At 38.7% G+C, this 25,182-nt stretch overlaps 2 protein-coding genes across 6 annotated transcripts in view; one reads left to right on the top strand and one right to left on the bottom strand.

Annotated features, from left to right (window-relative positions):
• Nucleotides 1–471: 471 nt before the first annotated feature.
• Nucleotides 472–11,063, bottom strand: stx4 (syntaxin 4). Its single transcript, XM_041815209.1, has 10 exons — nt 10,883–11,063; nt 10,431–10,535; nt 7,878–7,977; nt 6,460–6,534; nt 6,313–6,383; nt 5,466–5,574; nt 4,987–5,060; nt 4,447–4,584; nt 4,259–4,369; nt 472–2,086 (listed from the first exon to the last, which is right to left on the bottom strand). Exons 1-10 carry the CDS (start codon nt 10,910–10,912, stop codon nt 2,006–2,008), a joined length of 894 nt encoding a protein of 297 aa, XP_041671143.1. The 5' UTR covers nt 10,913–11,063; the 3' UTR covers nt 472–2,005.
• Nucleotides 11,064–19,188: 8,125 nt separating this feature from the next.
• Nucleotides 19,189–25,182, top strand: part of LOC121527905 (rho GTPase-activating protein 44-like) — a 137,340-nt gene continuing 131,346 nt past the window's right edge. For all 5 annotated transcript variants that reach the window (XM_041814933.1, XM_041814936.1, XM_041814937.1 and 2 more), the window contains exon 1: nt 19,189–19,643. In XM_041814933.1, coding sequence (XP_041670867.1) covers nt 19,591–19,643 — 53 coding nt within the window. In that variant the 5' untranslated portion in view covers nt 19,189–19,590. The remainder of the gene's footprint in view (nt 19,644–25,182) is intronic.

Here is a 25,182-nt window from a genome sequence, read left to right on the forward strand (position 1 = left end):
TTATTTTGTTTCGATCAGGCATCTGCAAAGGCTCTTTTTTTTATTAATCTATGTAAAAATACTTTCATCTCAGCAAATATCCAGAGAAATAGGAGGAACCTAAGCTACCTTAGTGTTGTTGCAAAGAATAAGAATACTATTTTGTAGTTTTAATAAATTTGCAAAAGATTTTTTTTCGACTGTCGCAACATATCAAATACCAAAAAGCAAAGGAGGTCTGAATGCTTTCTGAACTGCACGCTTGGCCCTTAGTATTAACTACTAGTGGAATTGTGCTTGACGCTTACATAATCTACTTTTTGTTGTTTTATTTTTGTGTGCTTTGCACTGTCTGTTTTTCATATTACTGTTCTGTGTGCCTTTGAATTGGTTTTTAAATGAACTTTTTTCTAAAAAAAAAAAAAAAAAGAGTTGTATCTTCTCTAACAGAATAAAAAGTCAAGGATAAATAAAAGCAGACAGAGGGAGTAATATAACAAGCAGTATTTTATTTTAAAAACATCTATATTCAATAAAATGACAGATGCAAATTCAACAGCAGCAGAGTCAGAGCTCTGCTCTCAGTTAAACTTTATTTTCCAATGGAGATGTGAATGAATACAGGACATAGTTTGATTTTTCTGAAACAGGTTTGTCACACTGTGTTGCAAAGCAGCCACCACTTGTCTCCAGGAGAAATCCACTCATGAGCAGAGGAATAATCAATTATTTTGATAACTGGTTCATCATCAAAGTATTTTTAAAGTCAAAATGGTGTAAAATTCAGTCCTCTGCCTTGATACTGTGCAAAAATGTCCTGGTTTCTGTTTATCAAACATTTTGAACTCAATATCTTTTAGCTTCAGTCCTATAACAGGATATTTAACCCATAACTCTGGACTTAAAGTGACTTGGAAGAACTTATTTACTGGTTTTTAGACCGATGATTCATTTAGAGGACAATCGTCACACAAAGTGACCAGTCACAGTATCACAGTCTGACAAACGGTTAAAGAAAAGGTGGCGCTATATTTCAGAGTATATTATGATAAACCGAGGCGACTCTCAGCTCGAACACTGCTGTGAATTCAAACACCTACCAACGAGAATAAAAACTCACTCCATCCCTTCTTGACAAAGTTAGTGCACAACATGACGTTCCCATCTTCAGCTGAACACAGACGAGAAGGCACCGTGCTGAAGAAAAGATTTCATTATGTGTTTCCTGTAGCAGCTTACACAACAAAACATAAATACAAACTGGTAGGACAAATAAAAATTAAGGCCTTGGGCCGTTTAATGCAGTGTTGAGACACTTTTGTAAAATAAAACTTTAAAATGAAGGAGGGGGGAGCTGCTAATACACACAAAAATATGTATTTACACTTGTTACAGGAAGGCAGTTTCAAGTCTTAAAAATCTGCATAAAGAATGTCTTAAACATTAAAGGTTATGTACAATTATATTACTCCACTATTTACTAAAAAAAGAAATCCCTAATTTATTACAGTTGTCGTTAAGGTGTCAAATCTTCCAGAAACAACAACGTAACAAAAGTCACCGCACGTTTTCCTGAGTACAGTATGACCAGCGCCGGTGTGGGTCGAAATACTGCTTTGTGCTTCACTCAAGGACACTTTACTTCCTCTTTTTCTGTTTTTAAGGCGGGGAGGAGGCGCTGATGTAACAGCTCAAAATCAGCCTGGTGTTTGTGTTGAAGACCTGAAACTGAGGGGCGAGGGGGGGGGTGGTCCAAAAACCAGCAGTACTACCGTATGAACGGGGACAGTAATGCAGGAGGGAGAGTGGATCTCTTTTTCTCAAGAATGAAACAAAAACATGACAGAAGGCTGTTTGGACAGAAGGAGGGCTAAGAGTGTTTGAAATGTGACCAAAAGATTTAACTCAGAGGGCGATTACAGACAGAATTCACCCGTTTGTTCATCAGTGGGCTGAAATATTTACATGCAACCAGAACGTGCTTCCTCTCTCGACCCCGATATGATGACTCACGCTGCCTGGTGTGTTAGGAGCCAAAGGCAGAGACCAAGGAGATGACTAAGATGAGGATGAGGATGGCCAAACACACCGCAATCCAGATCTTCTTCTGCAGAAAGGAAAAATAATTTGATTAAATGCCATCTGGTAGAAGAGAGAAACCCCGACTTCACCTCTGCTCCATCAGCTGACATCATCGGTTAATGTAGTTCAGACTGATGCATAGACTGTAGATCTCCAAGACAAAACTGAACCACATCCTTCCATCAGGGTCTTCTAAATGAGACAGCTGGAGGTTCTCTAGAAAGTCTGCTCTGGTTTTACCCCATCTTGGAAGTTTTTCAGGGTATATACAGAACATCAGACATTAAATTTAATACCTTTTAATACCTTTTTTAAGACCCTATCACAGTGACCATATCAGGCCCCCATAGCTTCCCATCTGGCTGCAAAAAGAGATGACTAAATTCTGTAGAGGATAAAAGATTTCGTGTTTTTTTTTTTTTAGGGTATCTTTTTTTCTCCACGGCTATCAAATCAACCCTCCCAAAAAAAGATCAATATTCCTCAACGTTTTTGCAAGAAAGAGTTCACACTTAAACCCTTTTATAAAAACAGATCATTATTATTTTTGGGACTTTTGGCCTTTACTTAGATAAAACCACTGAAGAGAGACAGGGAACAAAGGGAGGGAAAGCGGGGCTAAGACATGCACCAAACAGCACAGAGACTGAGCTAAACTGGCGCCCGTTGGATGTCTATTGTTGGCTGACTGCTGAGTTCAGCCCTACACTCAGGTCTGTATGTGCCTGACTGAGTGACAGTACTTTCAGAGCCATACATACAGAGTTGCGCTATGGGCGGGGTTTACTTGTACTGACAGCCATCGGTAACGGCTGCCTCCACTGCTGTAAATATCTCAGATATAGCTTTAGCATTTTACTAAAACTGGACCACATTTCTGTATGAAATGAGTCATAAAAACAACCCTAAAAGCTTTTCATGTTGGGAAAGATGTTTTCTCTCTTCTGCCGACCTGCTTTGGTATGAGTATGTGAAAGTTAAGGGGTAAGGGGTTGGTTGTTGTGAATGGTTGTATACAAGATCTGCTAGTGGAGTGATTAGCTTGGATTTAGCCACAGCAGCGGCTTTGTCTGAACTGGACAAGGTGTCTTGATTAAAACAAGTGCAGAAAGCACTGAAAGCTTTCTGTGAATGAAAACATGTTTTTGCTCTTCTACCGCTCTGCTTCAGCATGGGTTTGTGATCGTTAGGGTTACAGGTTTCCGGTGTATCCAGGCGCTGCTGCTGGGGTAGATGTTAGCTCAGATGTAACTGTAGGAAAACGGCAATTTTAACAGAATTGGACAACATTTCTTTTTCAAACAAAGACCCATGGGCTGCACGGCGGCGCAGGGGTTAGCTCTGTTGCCTCACAGCAGGAGGTTCGCTGGTTCACTTCCCTGTCAGGTCCTTTCTATGTGGAGTTGGCATGTTCTCCCCATGCATGTGCGGGTTCTCTCCGGGTACTCCGGCTTCCTGGTGACTCTAAATTGGCTGTAGGTGTGATGCGAGTGTGCCTGGTTGTCTGTCTCTACATGTCAGCCCTGTGATTGACTGACGACCAGTCCAAGGTGTACCTTGCCTCTCGCCCAATGAGAGGCTCCAGCCCCCCCACAACCCCCAACGGGATAAGCAATACAGAAAACGGATGGATGTATGGCATAAAGACTCACACCGAAAGCTTGTCTTGGCAGAGAAGTTGGTTTTGCAAGACTCCTGACCAGCCTTGGCATCAATTTTAAATAAAGCTCTGCTATTCACAATCTAAGGCAATGGTGGCACAAGAGTAGCGCATGCACACAGCGCTATTTGTCGCTCTGACTGGCCTGTCGTAAATGCGACAGACAGAACGTTCCTCCAATCATTTTCTGAATTTTTTTGAAAAGCCCTGCCCTTCCCAAACCTTTTCTATGGAAACATTCCCAGATGAATGTGAAATACATCCATGCAATGGATATGAGTCGGTCTGGAGTGTCAGATAAGCTGTTTCCTGCCGACAAAGCTTTATGATTTAAACTTTTTTACTCTCCACAGACATTAGGGCCAGCACAATTACACACCCCAAAAACGAATCACTCTGCCAGAACGCACAATTCAGTCAGGCATTTCAACAAGACATCCCAGATAGCTGCATTCAGCCATATTCAAGGTTTTAATCTAGTCCTGTTTAAAAATGGATCAAAGAGAGTAAGGACAAGTTCAAGTGTCAGTTTCGTACCTTTCGTGCTTTCTGTTGATATGTTACTGCTTTCTGTGTGTTGTCTACGGCTTTCTCCACATAGTTTGTTGACTGTTTGATGTTATTTTCAATCCTGTTGACCATTTCTCCCTGAAGGAGGAAGAAAAATCCCAATCAGATCACCTTCAAACCTTAAAATAAATCTTCATTAGCATTACTGTCTTTACCTGAGCCTCAACCTCCATGGCGAGGTACTGGAACATGTCATGCAGGTCTCTGATGCTCCTCTCTAGCTTCAGGATCTCGTCGTGCCGGGATTCAATCTCGTTTAGAGCCTGCTTTGTCACTTTAGCATCAGTCAGGATCTGAAAAAACAAGCTTTTGTTGGTAAATCATCCAGTTTTACCTACAAATACTGTAAGAACACAAATTAGACTAGTAAGATGATCTAAACAACCACATAAAGAAACAACCCATCCTTCAAACGGACGCTTCTACTACTGGAGCTCTACAGACAACCTTGCAGGGCTTTCCTTCCATGCTTACCAAAGGTGAAGTCCAGTTTGAGCTTTGAGAACAGACAACAGAACAAACCCATCACTGATTAACCCAATTTAATTCTAAAATGGGGGAAAAGCACTGCTGCTGAAAGTTTTTGGTTGATGGGGAAGGCCAAGAGCTGTGAGAAAGTTCTGCAGCAGGTGTTTGTGTTGTGGTTTTCAACATCTAGATCGACAGTCTCGTTTCTGAGAATGACGAGAACTCACATTTTGTGTGAAAACATCCGTCGCGCCGCTCTCCAGCATCCTATCCAGCTCCTCGTCAGTCACATTGTTCCCAGCTAGAAAATTAAGACACTTTTACAAACTATTCAAAGAGTAAAAACTTAAATCAAGACCAAGAAAGACAATTTTTTTTAATCATTCTTTTGCAGCTCTCATAATTTTAATCTGGAAGAACAGAGCTTTAAAAGAACAACTCATAACATTAGCAACAGGATATTGTGAGTTTTCACTGATCAAATCACGTTAAAGGTCTTTAATGTGAAACAGGAGGTTTAAAAGTGCAGTGATTGTGACAGGCTGAGAAAGCAGATGTGACATGTGACAGACATCATGAGACAAACTGAAACCCGTGATGACTCAAACTCCACGTCCAACCCGCTGACAGCAACGAGGAAGGAAGGAGGGGGAAATATCAAAACCACAAAAAGGGAAGGAATCAGCGCTGCTCTTAATGTACTCACTGATTTTGAGCTGCCTCTGTATCCTCTCCACGTTACGGTCTCTGTACTGAGCCTGGATGGTGTTACATTTACCCATCAGCTCCACAAACTCCTTCAGCAGGACGCCGTGCTGCACAGAAGAAAATAAAACAAGCTCACGATGCTGCTCTAAGATGAAATCAAAAGCACCAACACAAACTTTATTTTCAGACCATTTATGTGATTTAAAAACTTTCAATTGACTCTAGACTGCAGGCAGTTTGGGGAATCTCCACAGCACGACTGGGGGGGCAACCCTACTACCCACCCAGATGGTACATCCTACCCTTAAAAGTGTGGACTTTGTTATTTTTTTCAACAGATTATTTTCCTATGCCCCTGGTAATATGCAAGGACATCCAGAGCATGACCAGGGTTGTGTCATTCTACCTTCTAACCCATCTGGGCCCTCAGGTGTCATTACACACTTTATTTCAGCCTCAATTTTTGGCCCAAACGTGCCTAAGAGTTCTGCACAGAATCACTTTAAACTCTTTATTTTTATTGCACTTGTATTTATTGGGCATGCATGATCTGTTTATTTTTCCACACAGTTTCCAGCATGTCTGTGCTTTCAGCCATCGGTGCAAAGGAAAAAATAGCAATAATTTACCACAAAATTCCTTCCACTTCCTGAAACATACTGATGGTGGTTGTCTGCGTCTCACAGATGTTATGCTGGTCTTCTCTTTCATTTTCTCGTCCCTTTTATCTCTTACACACAACATAAGAGCATCTCTTCTCATGCCAATCCTTGAAACTTTCACTGATATAACTCTGTATATTTTTGTCATGGTTAAATATTCACTAAAGTAGGAAGCTTTCTTACCTGGGTCCGCTGCATGCGAATGTTTATGGATACATATTTTCCATCATCGTCGGTCTTCTTCGGTTCGATACCTTAACATAAAGAACAGAGGAGTGTAATTTATCAAAGTAAACAGTGCTGAGAGACGTGTAGTCCATCTTAACTCACTCTTAAGCTTCCTCTGGGTCTGTGTTGCCAACGTTTTGATCTCGTCTCGAAGAGTCTGAAGCTCTTTCTTCATACCTAAAAAACAGAAATCAACATTTACAGCATCCAAATGCTTCATTTCAGACAGTGATCACTCTACAGCTGGGGTGTCAAACTCAATCACAGCAGGGGCCAGATTCTAAATTTAGGTCTAACTTGAGAGTCTAAGAGGGTCAACATTTAACCATAAACCATCAACCTTCTAGCACTGATGATTAATTATTCTGAGATTTTAAAAAGTCAAAATGATAGTTTAAAGGCTCAGAATCAGACATAAAAAGTCAAACTTAGTTTAGAAAGTCAAAACATGAAATGAGACATCAAAATAATGTTTTTAAAAGGCAGATATATGAAATAGAAAACAGCAATCTGTTTTAAAGGTCAAAATATGAGCTGAAAATTTTTAAATTGCAAGTCTTAAAGGTCAAAACATGGGCTTAAAAGTCAGGGTTAGGGGTTGAAAAGGTCAAACGTGGAGATAAAATTAGATATAATGAGCTGAAAAGGTAGAAATATGACTTTAAATTTAAAATTGTGAACCTTAAGGTAGAAATATGATATTAAAAAACCTAAATTATATGTTGAAAAGGGCAAAATATGAGGGAAAAAGTCAAAATCACAAGTTCTGGTCATAAGTTTGAGAAGCGAAATTTAGATATAAAATAAAAACACAAGTACATTTTTCTAAGGATTCACCATATTACCAGACTCATATCAGGATCGGCAGATATCAACATTTCTGCCAACATTTAGATCCAATATTTATGCCATGAATATCAGCATATGGCCACTGTAAAATCTGTCCATATCTACTAATAAATAACAGACCTTTGTAAGTTAAGATGTTTTTCTTTTATTCATGCTCATTCTTTAAACTTTAAAGTGTGTTTTAAGAGAAAAAGTTCGTATCTTTATTTATCCTCAAACCTAATTTTTAGCTATGTAAAACATATTTAAATACTTGTATTAATATTGGTATTGGCTAAAATGAATCTGTAAATATCGGTATATCAGATATCAGCAAAAATACAATATCGTGCATCCCCACATTTTTCCCACATTCCTGACTTTTTTCCTAACTCCTTTTAGTCTTTACCTTTTTCTTTGACTTAATCATGAAGGTTAAGTTTACATTGTTATACTGGAGGAAATCTGCAGACCTCCTACCAGGGGTCCAGTAATAATTATATTATATGATCTCGTGGGTCGGGTATAAGTGTTCCACGTGCCGGATTTGGCCCCTGGGCCTTGAGTTTGACTCCTCTGCTCTACAGAAAGGGAGTTTATGAACTGTCCTCCCTTTCTGAGTTTAGTTCTTGACTGGTAAGTTTCACTTGTCAAAAATTATTTGCAGTGTTAGAATAAATAAAAACACTTACTCTCCTCTGGAAGCGCCACACCCAGCACCGTTTTCTGCTTGTTCTCCAGGTCAGACACCAGCCGCTTCAGGTTGTTCAAGCCCTCGTGAATTTCTTGCATCTAATAAGAAAGAAGTTTTTAGTCAAAGCCACATGTGAAAGTCACTTTTATGATGATAAATTTATCAGTGCATCATCAAGTCATCAGTTTGTACTCATCTTTTGCTGAATAAAGTTCAACATGATCTGAATCTGGGATCTCAGATAGCATGAATTTCAATATTTTTTATCTAATACAACACAAACTAATCTCTGGGTAAAGGACTGCTTGTCAGACTGAACAAAAACATCTTAGAACAAATGCTTGGGCTGTAGAAACAGTTTACAGCTAATTAATGAATATATAGAAAGACAAACATCCTGTTATAACAATACTAGGTTAGTACTGAGTCATGGGGCATTCTGTTCTGTACTGGCACAGGCTGAAATCATTTATTTATGATGCAAAATGTACTCAAATATTTAAATTCTAAGCTCATCTGCACAGTTTTTGGTCAATAAATCCAAATCATAGAGGAAAACGTCCATGAAAACTTCAATAAAAATCAGAAATTGTGTTTAATAATTGTTCTTTTCGTCCTACAAACCACATCACTGGAACAAAGGCTAAATAAATACATTTGAAAATAAAAATGTTTTGGCAATCACAGCATCATTAGGATACGGTTTATAATAGTAGAGAGAATGGTATTTTTTTCCACATTGAAGCTTTTTAACATTTTTCTCAAGCCTGTAGCATGTCAGTGGTGATTTGTCAGCAAAATTACAATTTATATGTTGCAATTTTGGTATTAATTTTCTTAAATATTGCACTTTGCGTAATTGCTAAGGGCCATATTGCAGTTTATCCCAGACAAGGGATTTAAGCAGCTCAATCTGGTCAGATTTTGGCCGTAGTCGATTTATCTTTAAGAACTTTTATTTACTGCTAATTGATCCCTGTTAACATAAGAGATAAGCCATATTATTAAACGTTCTGGCTTCTAAACATTGAATAAATATCTATTCTGCGATGAGACTCAATCCATCCTTTTTCTGACACATTAAGTCTGCATTATAGTGACCTTATAACCATGTAACACACGCCTATATAAAATAGAAGGCTAACCATTTAATGATCTCCCCTTGTAGTTTGTCATTCAGACCCACTTTCATCAGGGTATTTGGGCACTGCTGCCCAGATAGCACGGAGATAAAAACACAAGGTCCTCTTTAATGGCAGCCTAGTACAAGGACACTGGATTTATCAGAGTTTGAGATGTTGCCAAAACAAAGTTTCAGACAAGACAGAGTTCTTTCCTCGGCTTGACAATGTAAACAAATAACAGTAAACATTTAAAACCAAATCACAGTCAAAGTTTTTGATACTTAGCAATGTATTGTGTCTAAATCAATAAGAGCTCTAATATTTTAATGACTGATAGTATGAAAAGTGCCAAAGCTTTAAAACCAGATCTTTAGTCACATTTTTTTTAATCTAAAGCTGCAGAGCAGTATTTAACTCAAATCCACAGACCTGCAAAAGCTGACATTTCTTAAGCTTTTTTGGAGTCTCAAAGGGTGAAAAATTTGTGTTTCTGTCTCTCAAAGCACTGTGTACACATTACTAGACAGAGATAAAGTAGAAAGATAATTTGCATTAGGGATTTACAGATGCATTGGTTTATCTATCATCCTATAATGGCTCTTTGGCATCGGCCACTACTAATTTCGTCAACTAAAACTATGACTAAAAATGTTCATCAACAGCCTTTTTTCCATGATGAAAAAACTAGACAAAAACTAAAAAGGGTAGAAATGACTAAAAGACATGTAATCAAATGACTAAGACTGAGACTAAAATTTAAAATAGCTGTCAAAATTAACACTGCCACTGTCAAATGATGCGGGGATGGACCGATGTCAGTCACAGTTATCTAGCTTTTGTGCTACATCAATCAGCGTTGGAGTTCTGCACACCTAACAGCCGATTCAGATAACAGATTTATTTGAGAACAGAAGAAATGGCTGCTGGTAAAAACGCTGGTATGTTTTTGAGGTCAAACGAGAGAAAATGTTGGAGAAAGTAGAGAAGTAATGAAAAACAGAGTAACAGCATTAATCATGATTTTAACAATCTTTGCATCTCTAATCCCAGGTTCAAAACAATATACTATTTTAATGTTTGATAGTATTCAAAAGTTGGAGCTTGGAAAAAATATGATTTTATGTCATATTTTTAATCAAAAGCTGCTGCAAGAAAAAGAGAGTGGCTTACTTTATGTTACTCAAAGTTCTGTGTACATGATGCTTGATAGAAACAAAGTAGTAAATGCTTTGAATGCCTTTTTCATTAAACAGGTATTTAAAGTTTTCAATTTAAATTTCACAGTTGAAAACACTTGAAAGTCTAACATTGTGTGCCTCTATGTTTTTGTTGTAGAACTGAGAGAATCATCTATAGTGTTTGATTTTCCCAGTTTTGACATATTTAGCCATCCCTGCATGAAATATTAAAAACATATTTCTATTTACCTTTTTAAGGAAAGCCTCATTTTCCTTCTCCTCTTTGGCTGAAGAGGTTCCAGGTTTGATCATCAGAGCTTTGACTTCATCATCCTCATCTGAAGCGTCCGGATTCTGCATTTAAAGAAACAAAAATAAAGAAACCAGTCATTATATTAGAGGCTGTTTCCATCCTGAGCACAACAAACTTTTCCATGCTCAGCTGCCGTGCCCTTTCCCGGCCTGACATTTCCTTTACGGCGAAAGGGCTGGAACGGAAGTTAGGAATAAGAAAATCGACTAAGTTCACATTTAGACTCCCAAACCCTTAAAACTCTGCTATTATACGCAGTCTAACGTGTTAACTATCTATGTAGAGGTTGTCAGACTTGAAGAGGTTAGGAGGCGTTGGCGAAGTCAACTTGGCTAACTTAGCAGGCTAGCACTTAAGTGCTAACGTTAGCACTTTGCTCCAAACTCACATTTCCTAATTCTTTCGTCCGGTCCCTCATTTTTACAGGCCGAAGCTGTCAGGCTGGTGTTAGAAAGGGTGCTGCTGTACTCCAGAGGATGGCAAGTTGTTCCAAAGCACACAAACTAACTATAAAACTGTAAACTTTGCTCTACTGTCATTCAACGAGTAAACTCCTCCTTCTTCTTCTGGGTTTGTTCAAAGTCTGTGACGTTGACTCATAAGCGCCCCCCTGTGGCAGCAGATGGATAAATATAGGTTTCATATCAAAGAGAAGACAAGGAGATTTTTAACTGCAATAATGTTTTTTAATCTAATTTAAGTGTGGTTGTACAAAAACGCAGAGTACGTAATCAGCAGCTCTTAAAGTTTTTTTCAGTGATTTCATCGATTAAAAATCAACATTGTGCTTTTTTTGTTGAGCTCTCCATATTGGACCATCACTGCTAAAGCAAAGCCTGGTTAGAGCAGGTCCGTCTCCACATAATATTTCCTATACATAGCATTATTTTATGTAATAACCAAAATACTTTAAATCAGAATTCCTGAATTCAACTCCAGAAACGTTTTGAGGGCTGTTTTTTAAAATATAAAGATTGCATTGTATTGTTTTATTCTTCTATTTTGATTATCTTAAAAGTTGTTTAGATTTGTTAAGACATTTAGGGTTTTTACCAGCTACACAGTATTTTTGATAACTCATTTTTAACTGTACCTAGTTAAACCTGTTTTTTGTTTGTTGTGGTTTTATTGTTTGTAGCAGCTGTCTCTGCCAGCGGCTGTAAAAAAAGTGATGTGATAAAAGAATGGATTGCTTATTGCATTATAATACCACAAAAATTCATGGCTTTATTGTCCTGCTGTTTTAAGGTTTAATAACTGAGGATGTAAGTTTTATTTATTTTATTTAACCTTTATTTAACCAGATAAAAACCCACTGAGATCAGGATCTCTTTCACAAGGGTGACCTGGCCAAGAGGTCAGCAGCACATGTCATAAGAACAGTTACAAAGAAGTGACAGTATAGATCAAAATGTACAATTTTACAAGTACAGTAGTGTTTTCAAGTGCAGGAGCTGTAACACAACAACAAAAAACAATTTAAGATTTAAAACACAGGCACTGCTCAGTCTCACGCTGTCTGTCCCTCAGGATAGAACAGAAGGCTCCAGTGAAAGACACAAAGTTAAATTTTAGTCTCATGTCTGTTTTACCACAGCAAAGATAAACATTTCTTATCTAAGAAACCACGCTTCTCACACTGGATTAATGATACACTGTCTGCAAGGCCGCCCATAAGGGGGATAAATGGGAGAACTTTCTGGGGCCCTGCCAAATGGGGCGCCCATGGAAGACAGGAAAATCATGGTTCATTAAAAAGTTAAGCTGTGATAACCATATTTTATTCTTAACCTGAATACTAACCACTCTTATCAAAGCAACCAAAAGGAAGTTTATTTTTGCTGTAGTGCAGTATAGCCTAACTAAAATGTAAACCCCATTTCTTAAACTGAAATTCCCTTTTTGTGAATGTTTACAATGTGCATGGGCAAATTGACTGCCAGAGAATGAAATAGAAGGAACCGAAATAACCTTAAGGGAAACGTAATTAAATAACGGGGGGGGGGGGGGGCAATGTATGGATCAAGAAAGGTAGAAATGGATGGGAAAATGGTGAAGAGTCGCAAAAATTGGTTTGAATGTGTAGAAATGGGTCAAGAAAAGCAAAAAGGTGCAAAAAAATGGGTGGGAAAAAAAGGTGATGTAATGTAAATATGGGTAAGATAAGGCAAAAAGTGGCAAAAATTGGAGGGTAAATGTGAGAAGTGGTCAATGAGTGGCTCAGATGGGATGAAAGTGGAAGAAAGGGTCATGAAATGCTACAAAGGGAAAAAATAGGTGGAGAATTGGTGGAAAGTGGTCAAAAAGTGGCTAAAAAGGGATAAAAGGGGCAAAAAATGGGTCAAGTAAGGTGAAAAATGAACAAAAAGTGTGAGGGAAAATGGTGTAAAACTGTTAAGAAATGGCAAAAATGGGATAAAAGAGGCAAAAATTGGTGAAGTAAGGCAAAAGGGGGCAAAAATGGGAGAGTAAATGGTGAAAAGTGGTCAAAAAGTGGCAAAAATGGGATAAAATGGGCAAAAAATGGGTAAAGAAGTGCAAAAAAGGATAAAAATCGATGGGGAATTGGTGAAATGGTCAACAAGTCACAAAATAGGATAAAATCGGTCAAGCCAGGCAAAAATGGTGAAAAGCAGTTAAAAAGTGGCAAACTGGAATAAAAGTGTAAAATGTGGAAAAAAAAATTCTGTAAAACATGGGCAGAAACAGAGTGACTCCAATATGTAATTTCAACCTCAGAACCCAACTGACACACGTTTAAGCTTCAAAATGACGTTACTGCTAGCCAGGATGCTAGCACCACTGCTACTGATCCAACACACATGCATGAGGAATCACAGCAGGGGAGGGCTCTTTCACTGGGTTTGTCAGGGGCCCAGACACAGCCTGTCTGCATACAACTGAAAAGACTGCACCTACACAAACCTAACACAGATACTGCTTCTGTATTGTCCTCTTCATTCCCTGAGGAGCAGATACCCTTGTGGTTCAGATATTCCCCATGTACAAGGATGGCCCGGGGTCAAGTCCCACCTTTGGCTCCTTTCCTGCATGTGTCCCTCCCCCACTGTCTCTGACTCTGTCCACTGTCCTCTATGAATAAAGTATATTTAAAAAACACTCCCCTTTGGTTTAAACCAAACAAACGCTTTAAAGAATGATGCTCCATGGGACAGAGAACAGTGCAGCCATATGACAACTCTATCTCCAGTACACAGCACAAAAACACAGCCTACATATGAATCTGTATTTTAAACGCCTCCAAAATGAAGAAGTCTAGAGTTTCTCTGAACAGCTTTGTTACTCTAACAAAGTCAACACGTCACACTATGTAGTGTTCCTTTACAAACATCCAAGAGCTCCACAGGAGTTCCCTATTTAACTCTAACAGCCACTAGAGGGCGCTGTTTGCCTGCAAAACCACTGCACCAAAGCTGACAGCACTACCAGGCAGATGTTAAAAACCAGAGCAGAAGACGCTCAGATGGAGGTAAACCAGGGCGGATTTAAGGATCAGACTTTTAGGGGTGCTCAGATCCTAAAATCTGTGACATGTAGACCTCCTTGCAAGCTCGCGGTCCAGTTTCAGAATAACTATTTTCACTAAAAATAACAAAGGATCTTTATCAATAAGAACAGGCTGATAAAACAAGAAGTAAGTTTAGTTTTACACCACAAAATGTTTTATAGCATTAATATTTGTGCATAGTTTTATAAACCAATTTAACAGGAAGTTCTACTCATTATTGAGCCTCGTACCTTTATATCAAAAACTGTTTTGTAATATTCAATCTTGACAAGCAATTTTATTAAAGTGAGAAATCAATCCCATCACTTATGATTAACATAAAGTAAAATAATTAGGGGTGGGGGTATAGGTATTATATCATGACTATGGTGAAGCCTGTTTGACTTAAGATATAATTGATCATTTCTGTTCCCCCATTACAAAGTTTTAACTAGAATAATAATAACAACAATAAGAAGAAAATTTTCTAGCTGAGATGAGGAAATGGCTTGGGCTTCAGAGAGCGATGTGTTCAGTATATTTTCATAAACTTACAAAAGTTCTCCAGGTCAAAAAGCTCTGGGATCAGCTGGGATATTAAATTTGATGTGGCAGCCATTCTCTCCTCCATCTTTGATGCCCACCACTCTAATTCTGGACCTACACGTCCCAAGTGAGCTCTCGGCTCATTTGGACGCCATCTTATGGGCTTTACTGTTGTCTTTCTTTGGTGGTATGTCAGAGAACCAACACTGACTAGCTGTGGTTCTTCTCAGAAAAGAAAACTTGGCCTAGTGGTCCCTCCCCATGAACACAGGTCCAGGTTCAGTTTCAGCCAGTGGCCTCTTTCCCACATGTCACTTCCCAACTCTGTCATCCCTGTGCAAGACTCCATCTACTGTCCTACTCTATCAAATAAAGGCACATGAAACCCCAAAATAACTTTAAAACATACAGAAACACTAAAAACAGGTGTCAGTTGCAGAGTTTTTGCCTGTAAAGGACAGGCAGTGAGCAACATGGAGCTGCAGAGAAACACTCCTTTACTGCACACAGGCGCCCCCTAGAGGCCCGCCTCTATGCAGATGAATGGGCTGACCAACCGGTTCTTTGCAGATGACATCATACAGCAGAGAACTCCCCTTGGGGGGCAAGTAGTGATTTCTGCACAGAGAAACACTAAAAAAGGCTTTGTTGAGTTGCTTATGTTCATGCCAAGTGTTCAAAGTGTGACAATAAAAACATCCTTAATCTTTAAGCTACATTTGTGTCCTGAAAGTAATGAAATATTTAGGATATTTAGCCTCCGTCTAAAGTTTGGATGATAGTATGGTCCAGTTCCACGAAGCTGTCTAGTTCGGTTCAGTACAATTTTGCCATGATTTAACACGATGCTTCCTAAACTGTGGGCCGGGGCCCTTTGGTGGGCCCCAGAGGTACTGCAAGTGGGCTGTGAGTGGTAATTTACTAAAAAACACATTGAAATAAAAAGAGAAAATCACATTTTTCATAAATGGCTTGATTACATGCTATTATTTTAAGTCTGAAAAGTAACAGAAGTTTTATGATGTAACAGTTTCATCATCTACGGGTCAATGACATAGAAGGCTTCATTTATTTGTGGTTGTGCCCGATGTTTGCAACTAATTTCATACTAAACATTCAAATACTTAGACACATGTTGATGTTTTCATAATAAAATAAAGAATTTTATGGTAGCAAAACTGTAATTATTCTTTTTAACATGTAATTCCTCATTTACCTAATTAGCAGCAAAGTACATATTTCTAAAAGTTTAAATAATTTAATGTATCTCATACAGTGACACTTTGTAGTTTCACCACCTGAAACACTGCTTGGCTGCACCACCTGACATTTGCAATTTATTTCAAATAAACAAACACATACAGTTACTTTTGTTCTTGTTAGAAGGTGGACACATATATTTATCAAATAAAATCAAGAGTTTTATGGTAACATAATTTTAATGCTTTTTTCTCTAACCTTGATTTTACCAGCTGATGCCACCTGTGACTAAAAATAAATGTTTTAATTTTTACTTGAAAAGGATCTAAAAACATTTCTTCAATGAGTGTCAGCTGGAGTTAAATAAATTATTAATAAAGCAGTATTCTGTTTTTATAATTTCATTTCAAAATAAAGTTCCCGTGATAATGGTTGCCCTGACATTTAAAAAGGTATAAATTCCAGGATGTAAGTTTTTTGATGATCTTACTAACTTTAAAATGATACATTTTAAAAACATTTTGAACCATAAAATTATGCCAAATAATTCTAATTTGAATTTCTCACATTTAACATGTAATTTTCAATGGCATCAGTCATTTATTAATAAATTTAGATAGCCACACAACCTGACATTTTTAGGGTTTGAGATGGCAAAATATGAAATAAGATAAGATAAGACAAACTTTATTGACCCCACATTGAGGGAAATTTGATTATTACAGGAGCTAGACAAGAGAGAGAGAGAGATTATAGATATTTAATAAAGTAGAGATAAAATGTGCAAAACAGTATTTAAGTACAATATAGCCAAAAATTAGCAAGGATAAGGATAAAAATAATAATATTAACGTATTAACATGTGTACACCTTCACTTGTGGAAGGACAAGACCAGATTAAAAGTAAAAACACACACTGTGTGTGTCATGGTGATGAAATTGTATTAATTAATTAAACTGAAAAAATATTCAAACAATGTAGGTTTCATAGAAGAAGCTGATATTGGCAATGAACTGACTGTTGTTGTTTTTTTCCATAACAGATTCAGAGACAAAAATTTGTACATCACGTCATTGACCCTTATTTTATTTGATTTTTACAACCAGTGTTATGATTGAACTGGTGTTGGATTAACTGGTGACCCTCTGCCATGCCATTCTAGCAGGTTTGACACATTTATCAGTTTCTTGGGAATCATTCATGCTTCTTTAACTGCTGGGCCACGAGGTACATCGAGACAAATATAACTAAAGGAAATTTGTTGCTGACTTTGCAGATGCCTGATCAAAACAATGTTGATGGCAGCGGCTCATTACTTGTGTGACCCTGCAAACACTTTCAGAACAATATAATGTAACTGAAAGCATTTTTATTTAAATTCCCTGTTTGGGAAATAAAATGATAATTAATGTCAACATTTGAGTCTCATGTTGTGGTTAGACAAGGTTTTTTGGTCCCAGGAGGTTTTGAGATCCCAGATTGGGCCGTAGCGTGCTGAAGTTTGGAAAAGGCTTGTTTAGCATATCTGTGTTATTAAATTAAAGGAATGTTTGTGACAAAATAAGGTATCTGTTATCTCGGTGCTACCATCCTTTGGGCTCTTGTCTCCTTTAATCTGGCTAGGTGACACTAGATGCTGCAGAGGGCTGCAGGACTGAGTACTTTGCAATATTGATCACCTCCAAGCCACGTAATTCTTTTTAAATGTGGAGAAAAAAAAGTTTTGTAAAGTGTAGGGGTCGTTTTCAATGTATGTAGAAATTTCTGATGATAATTGCAGTGTGTTGGTCAATTTAGAGCTTTAAAGTACTAAATTTCCTCTGTTCCTTCATTCCTAATGGCTGTGCCCCACTTCCTGTGATCCAACTGACATTCTAGATCACAGGTGTCAAACTCAAGGCCCGGGGGCCAAATCCGGCCCATTGTACAGTTTTACCTGGCCAGGATCACATTTTATTTAAATTATAACTGGACTGCAGGTCCGAGGTCTGCAGATTTCCCCCAGAATAGAAATATAAATTTAACCTTCAAGACTTAAAATATCCTTTAAGTCATAAAAATCTATAAAAGTAAAGAGTAAAAATAATAAGATAAAAAATAAGAAATGGGGCAGAGAAATTGATTTGTGTTAAATCTAATATTTTCAATTTGTATCTCAAAATTCTGACTGAAACTTGGCATTTTGACTTGTTATCTCATACTGTGAACTTTCAGATTCCAATTTTAAATTTGAAGTCATATTTTGAAATTTCAAGATCATGATTTTAAATTTAATCTCATATTTTGCCTTTTAAACTCCTAACTTTCAATTTTAATCCCATATTTTGACTTTTAAACTCTAAATAAACAATTTCCTTTCATATTTTGACCTTTCAGATTCCCAGTCTTAAATATTAAGTTACATCTCGACCTTTTAAACTCAACATTAAGATTTTTTATCTCATATTGTGACCTTTTCAACTCTTAACTTTGATTTGTTATCCCATATTTTGACCTTTTAAACTCTTGATTTTATATTTTATCTCATATCTTGACCTTTAAACTCATGATTTTAATGTTTTATTTCATATATTTGCCTTTTGAATACATTATTTTAACTGCTGATTTTGTGTTCTGATCTTTTTAACCAATATTTTGACTTTTTATTCCAGATTTTGAGCCCTTAAACATATCATTTCAACATTTTTTTAAATCTCAAAATCATTTATCATCAGTTTTTCTCCCCCTTAAATGTATTACCTGTGAAAATAAGGTTTACAGTTTATGGTTAAATGTTGACCCTGTTGGGCCCTCAGGTTAGACCTAAATTCAGATTTCGGCCCCTGCTGTGGTTGAGTTTGACACCCCTGTTCTAGATCATGTGATTGCAAACAACCTATAGTTTGAGGAAGCATTTCCAAGATGGAGACTGCCATTCAGGTGCTTCAGAACTGCTCTTCCAGTGCCAACTAGTGACATCACTGAGGCTGCTACCAGGTGGTTTCATCAGTTAATTGCATATAATCCTAATTTCATCTAATCTTGTCATATCGACTTTAACCGTTAACATCAACGTATCTAAAATATGTTATATAAACATACATGGTTTTTTTTACGTTAAAAAGTGTAACTAAAAGAAAGACAGCATATACATTTTATTAGCTTTATTGACTTAAAAGAAAATATAAAAAATTAAAGTGAAGAAAAATGGAAATACAACATTGAAATACAAAGAAAGCTAGCAGTCTGTTGCAACACCGCCAAAAAAGTTGATTTTAACATTATGGCTTGACCAGCCAATCAGAGCATGGGATTTCTGGGCAGCCCCTGAGGTAACCAATGAGATTTCAAGAAGGGCCAGCCCCCTTAGACATGCCCCTTCAGAAGAATCAGGCTCCTTCTAGCCTGTTTAAAGCTGCTCTCCAGACGGCAGGGGAGTAAAGACAAAAGGCAACTTAATCAGGATAATGTAAAATAAAAAAACTGATGAAAAAATATCCGAATTACAGCTTTAATCAACCCAGTGTCGCTCAGCGGAAGATATGTGAAAGTGACTACATTTCCCATGATGCACCAGCGTGGAACGTCGTGTCGCCAGCGAGCTGTCAGTGTAGGGAGAGCAGAGGGAGAGAAATCGGTCCAGCATCTCTGGAGCAGTGGAGCGGAGCGGATGACAGGGACACACCGTGTTCATCAGCCAAAATGAGGAGGATTTAACCGAATGAGTGCCACCGAAACTGGATATTCTAAAGACTGAACCTCCTCGTCTGCCGTAGATCAGCGCAGGAGATCTGACTTTATTCCATCAATGAGATAATGTGGAGTGTCTGTACCGCCCGGTGGTAACGCAGAAAAACACAAGATGAAGAAGCAGTTCAACCGAATGAGACAGCTCGCCAACCAAACAGTGGGCAGGTAAGAGCGGAGATTAACAAAAAGACGGGTTAGATGTGTGTAATGTCAGAGCTGGACGCGTTTATGTCACATGTCATTTATGGCTTGATTGTTTGACTGCCAGTTCCCAGCACTCAGTCATTCAGTCGATGGGCTTTGGCTGCTCAGCTGGTTTGATTTGCACAAAGCATTAACAGTCGGTGTAGGTCACAGTTGCAGTGTGAGCGTTGTGTGATTGATTGAGCCCAGCAGGGAGGAGCGATGATGAGGGAGAGGACACGGTACCCATGGAGCAGGGCTGCTGCCCACTGACCAGTAACACCCGAGCAAAGGGCGGCCCCAGGGCACCCTGCTGGGGTGGAGAGGACACCCAGGGCCACCAACACGCCTGCAGTGACATATGTTTATTTCACTCTTTTAATCTGGGGAATGTGCCAACATGAACACAGATGTTTGTGGTAAATACACTGCCTGGAGGGGATAAAACAGGGATGGAGTACTCCACAGTTCCTCTTTAAATGGAAATAAAAGCCTGGCAGAGCTATTTAAAGTCATATCAAGTGGTGATAATTCATAGTTAGCTGCTTTTACAGGTAAAAGGTGTAATCTAATCTTCTAAATGTTTAATCTACTCACCTTTTGGAGAGATATAGACAAAATGCTCAATGCCACCCTTGGGACTGTACATAAATATGGTGCCAGATCCAGAAGAAAGTTAGCTTATCTTAGCATAAATTTCCAAAATTTTGATACTTTTCTCAATACTTTTCCATACCTTTTGACCATTTCTTTCATTAGGGATTTTAGACCATTGTTTAGGATGCTGAAGTATCCCTAAATCTCATTTTCATTTGACAGGTACAGTGCCTGTAAAAAGTTTTCACCCCTTTTGGTGTTTTACTCTTTTATTGATTTTATAAATCAATCATGGTCTTATACTTTGACTTTTATGACAAAAACACATCTTAAATGTCAAAGTGAAAACAGATTCTACAAAATAACATAATTTCAAGTCTGGCTGAGAAGCATCCCCACAGCATGATGCTGCCACCTCTGTGCCTCACAGTGGGGATATTGTGTTTTAGGTGATGTGCACTGAACACAGCGGCTGTGTGTGAAATCACTCCCTATTCACTATATAGTGCTCTATATAGTGAATACGCCATTTTGTAGTGGTGTCCGAATTCTGAGTTAGCATTGTTATTCACTATATAGTGCACAAATTCTTTCCCACAATGCATTTTGAAAAGTAGTAAACAACTGATGCTCACTAGCTCAGCAATATTTACCATCATGCATAGCGGTTACTGCTCTCAACAATGATGGCAAACGAGAGGAGCACAGGAACACATTTAAGAACTTTATTTAGCACTTTTTTGTTTGTTGGTTTTAACCAAATCTGTAAGAACATGTTAAGGATTTAAAATGGAGTAACTCTGAGGATTACAAGACATGAGACCATCATCTTTATGCAAAAATAAGTGACATTACACACAAAAATGTACACTGTTTTGCCATTAAAGACACAAGCTTTTTTAACGGTTAGTATTTCTATTTTTTTTGTGAAAATACGTTACGTTTAGCATCAGCTTCTAGTGAAATTCTACCGTTTGTTTCGATCCTTAGCCGTTGTCATGGAAATTTAGGAGCCGTTGTTGTTAGACGTTTTAATTGTGAGACAGCGATGACATCATCTCCCGCAGCAGGAGAAGTGTCCGAAATCATTTTTGTGTTTTGTATTTGAGTCCACTATATAGTCCACTATATGCTGCTCACTCTATAGTGGATAGGGAGTAGAAAATGAGTGAGTGGTTTCGGACACAGTCAGCATCTTGATAGTCAAAAATCACCATTTTGATATTATCAGACCAAATAATTTTCTTCCACTTGACCATGGAGTCTCCGGCATGCCTTTAGGCAAACTCTTGTTGAGATTTAATCTGAGTTTCCTGAAAAGTGTCTTCCTCTTTGCCACTCTCCCATAAAGCTTTGACTGGTGAAGAACCCGGTGACAGTTGTTGTCTGCAGAGTCTCTTCCATCTCAGCTGCTGAAGCTTGGAACTCCTTCAGATTAGACATTGGTGTCTTGATGGTCTCTCTCACCAGTCTGGCCTGATTTAGGCAGATTTACACATGTGCCATATTCCTTCCATTTCTTAATGATGGATTTAACTGAACTACAGGGAATGTCCAGTGCCTTGGAATGTTTTTTTCATCCATCCCCTGACTTGTACTTTTCAATAACCTTTTCTCTGAGTTGCTTGGGGTGTTCTTTTGTCTTCATGGTGTAATGGTAGCCAGAAATACTCATTGACCCGTGCCAGACACAGGTGTCTTAATACTAGAGTCACTTGATCTTTTATTTCCAATTTTGGCTGTAGGTCTTGTTGACTTGCAGTGCAGTTTAGACCTGAAAAGACAGCACACAGTTTGGATGGACCAACCACTGGTGGTTGACAGATGCACCTTGGGAATTTTCCCAGCAATTGTGCATAGATATAATGTTTGCAATCCCAGTTTTCTGACTGTGCAAGGGCTTTAATCAGTAGGCCAGTCATGATTTCAATCACCCGTTCTGCAAAAAAACATACTTTAAAACTTGTGAATTTGTAGCTTTTAAAGGGCCCAAAGATTGAACCCTGGGGAACGCCGCTTAATATTATTTCCAGTAAAGCTTGGCTACTGTGGTTTATAAATATACAGTGACTTCATTTTCCTGTATGGTGCTACTTCTGCATTTTAGCGTCTCTTTTACTGACTGCATGCAAACAAGAAGCACAAAAAGTAATATTCCAAAGCAGCTCTTGGTTGACTTTTTATACATATCTGACACAGTGGTTCCACCCAAGAGAATGCTTCAGCTTTAGGATTTTTTTTTAAATAATGCAACAAGTATTTATGGGATTTAAAGTCTTGGTTCCCATTAAGTTGGGACCCAAATGTGGGTTGCAAAGCTGTTTTAAAGGACATGCCTCCATCTCTTTTTCCTGTCACATTTTGTAGCACCACTTCAAAATATTTAAGTTGTTGAAAAATGTCAGAAATTTTGGAAAGAGAAATGCAGACCCACTGCATTAGAGGGACTAGAATCTCTGCTGACTTTGGAGGAAAATTTGTGCATTGCTAGTGAGGAGGGTCCCTCTTTTAAATGAGACTAAAGACCTCCAGTCCTGCCATGGGAAAGTTGGCCTACCTGTGAGATGATAGGGAAGGGAATAATAGAAAGTCAGCAAATTATAGGTTACACCAAATGTTGTTTGGTGTCAAGCTTCATGCAGGGCTTTTCTTTAATCCTGGAAGTTAGGGCAGAGTCCAAGTTGTATTTAGTGCCTCGCTCTGCAGCATTCAAACACGCCGACACGTCACCGGGCTGATGAACGTAGAAGTGATTAATCTTTGTAAATCCTGGCAGCACGAAAGCTGCATCAGATAGTATGCAAATGTAAGCATACTTTAGATTAATGTGCTCTGGTTTATGTGATTTATTTGTTATCACTGTGTCTGTTTTTCCCCCAAAGGCTCCACATTGAAGATAAATCCTGAGTTTGTTAATCTCTGTCGGGACCTGAGGGTTTGCTGAGTTATTGTCAGAAAAGTACGTGACCCATTTTGGTTGCCATAGTTTGAAAACATGCGCTATATGCCTCTTTCATTATGCAGCAACAGGATCCGTGTTTCTCTTCTGTGGGACTGTGGCGGTTTTGAACCAGTATGGCTTCTTCTTCTCCTTCTGCAGGGAGGAATCACAGTTGAATTGTAGTCACAGAGGTGTAGCTGCAGCTCAGCTCTCAATAGGTGTTGTTTAGTCTTTTTGTCTAGATCCTTCTATTTGTCAGCCCCACCCTGAGCTCTTAACTGAAAGTCAATGTCATGTGTCAACACTGCGCCCTTGGCAATTTAGATCAAGTGCTGTTTAACCCTCTGTAATTGTTGCATAACCTTAAAACAGAATCACTGATGTGTTTCTCTACAAAGAGGAGCCGTCAAACCAAAGAACAGGTTGATGTGCAGGAATGGGATGTGTCACCTGCGCCTGAAAGTAGAGGAATGTAAATAGGTGCATTTTGTGTCTGAGTATTTCTGTTTAATGCAGCTATATTCTTTTACTTCTCTGGACTTCAGAGGAGAGTGTTGTTTTCTTATCCAGTGTGGAGGCTGTAGAAATGTTAAGGACAGTAAAGTAACGTCCTTGAGACTTCCTCTGGGAATTACATCTTCAACAACCTGGAAATCTGATATGAAATATAAATATTAGCAACTAGGACTGCTCGATTATTGCAGAAATCACAACAAAGATCACTCTGACTGATAAAGGGGAGGGGATTTTACTATGTACACTTCTATAAAAAGTAATTCCTCCCTTCCTGATTTGATGAAGGATGAAGGAGAAGAAAGCAGGGATAAGGAGCAAGATAAGGATGATGGAAGGTAAGAAAGCAGGGATAGAGAGCAAGATGAAGCTGAGGGAGGAGTAGAAAGTAGAAATAGAGATCAAGATAGGAAGGATGGAGGAGGAGAAAGCAGGGACAGACAGCAAGATGAGAAGGATGGAGATGTAGAGCGCGGGGACAGAGAGCGAGATGAGGCTGATATAGGAGATTAAAGCAGGGACAGAGGGCAAGATGAGAGGGATGGGGGTCGAGAAAGCAGAGATAGAGATCAAGATGAGAGGTTCAAGGAGAAGAAAGCTGGGACAGACAGCAAGATGAGAAGGATGGAGATGTCGAAAGCAGGGACAGAGAGCAAGATGAGAGAGATGGAGGAGAAGAAACCAGGGACAGACAGCAAGACGAGAAGGATGGAGATGTAGAAAGCAGGGACAGAGAGCAAGATGAGAGGATGGAGGTGAAGATAGCAGGGATGGAGATCATGAAGAGAGATTTGAGGAGAAGAAAGCAGGGACAGAAAGCAAGATGAGAAGGATGGAAGAGAAGAAAGCAGGAATAGAGAGCAAGGAAAAGATGATAGAGGAGAAGAAAGCAGGGACAGAGAGCAAGATGAGAGGGATGGAGAAGATTAAAGCAGGGTTAGAGGGCATGATGAAAGGGATGGAGGAGGAGAAAGCAGGAAGAGAGAGCAAAAAGAGGATGATGGAGGAGAAGAAAGCAGGATTTAGGAGCAAGGTGAGAAGGACAGAGGAGAAGAAAGCAGGAATAGAGAGCAAGATGAGAAGGACAGAGGAGAAGAGAGCAGGGATAGAGAGCAAGAAAAATGATCGAGGAGAAGAACTAATGGACAGAGAACAAGATGAGAAGGATGGAGAAGAGGAAAGCAGGGATAGAGGGCATGATGAGAAGGATGGAGGGAAAGAAAGCAGGAAAAGAGATCAAGATGAGGATGGTGGAGGAGGAGAAAGCAAGGATGGAGAAAAGAAGAGAGGGATGGTGGAGAAAAAAGCTGAGATAAGATCAAAATGAGAGGTTTAAGGAGAAGAAAGCAGGGACAGCCAGCAAGACTAGGATGATGGAGGAGTAGAGAGCAGGGATCGAGAGCAAGATGAGGCTAATAAACACAAACTAATGTGAAGAAATAATAAAAGTACATTTATATAAGCATAGCA

The sequence above is a fragment of the Cheilinus undulatus genome, linkage group 20, assembly GCF_018320785.1.
Source record: "Cheilinus undulatus linkage group 20, ASM1832078v1, whole genome shotgun sequence".
Lineage (NCBI taxonomy): Eukaryota > Metazoa > Chordata > Actinopteri > Labriformes > Labridae > Cheilinus > Cheilinus undulatus.

Bases quoted from the DNA above. Each gene is read 5' to 3' on its own strand.
- stx4 (XM_041815209.1), bottom strand. From the start codon at position 10,912: ATGAGGGACCGGACGAAAGAATTAGGAAAT. The intron at 7,978-10,430 runs GTAAATAGAAAT...CTTTCTTATTAG, and splicing joins ATGAGGCTTTCCTTAAAAAG to ATGCAAGAAATTCACGAGGG. The intron at 4,585-4,986 runs GTGAGTTCTCGT...TTGTTTTTTCAG, and splicing joins CGGATGTTTTCACACAAAAT to ATCCTGACTGATGCTAAAGT.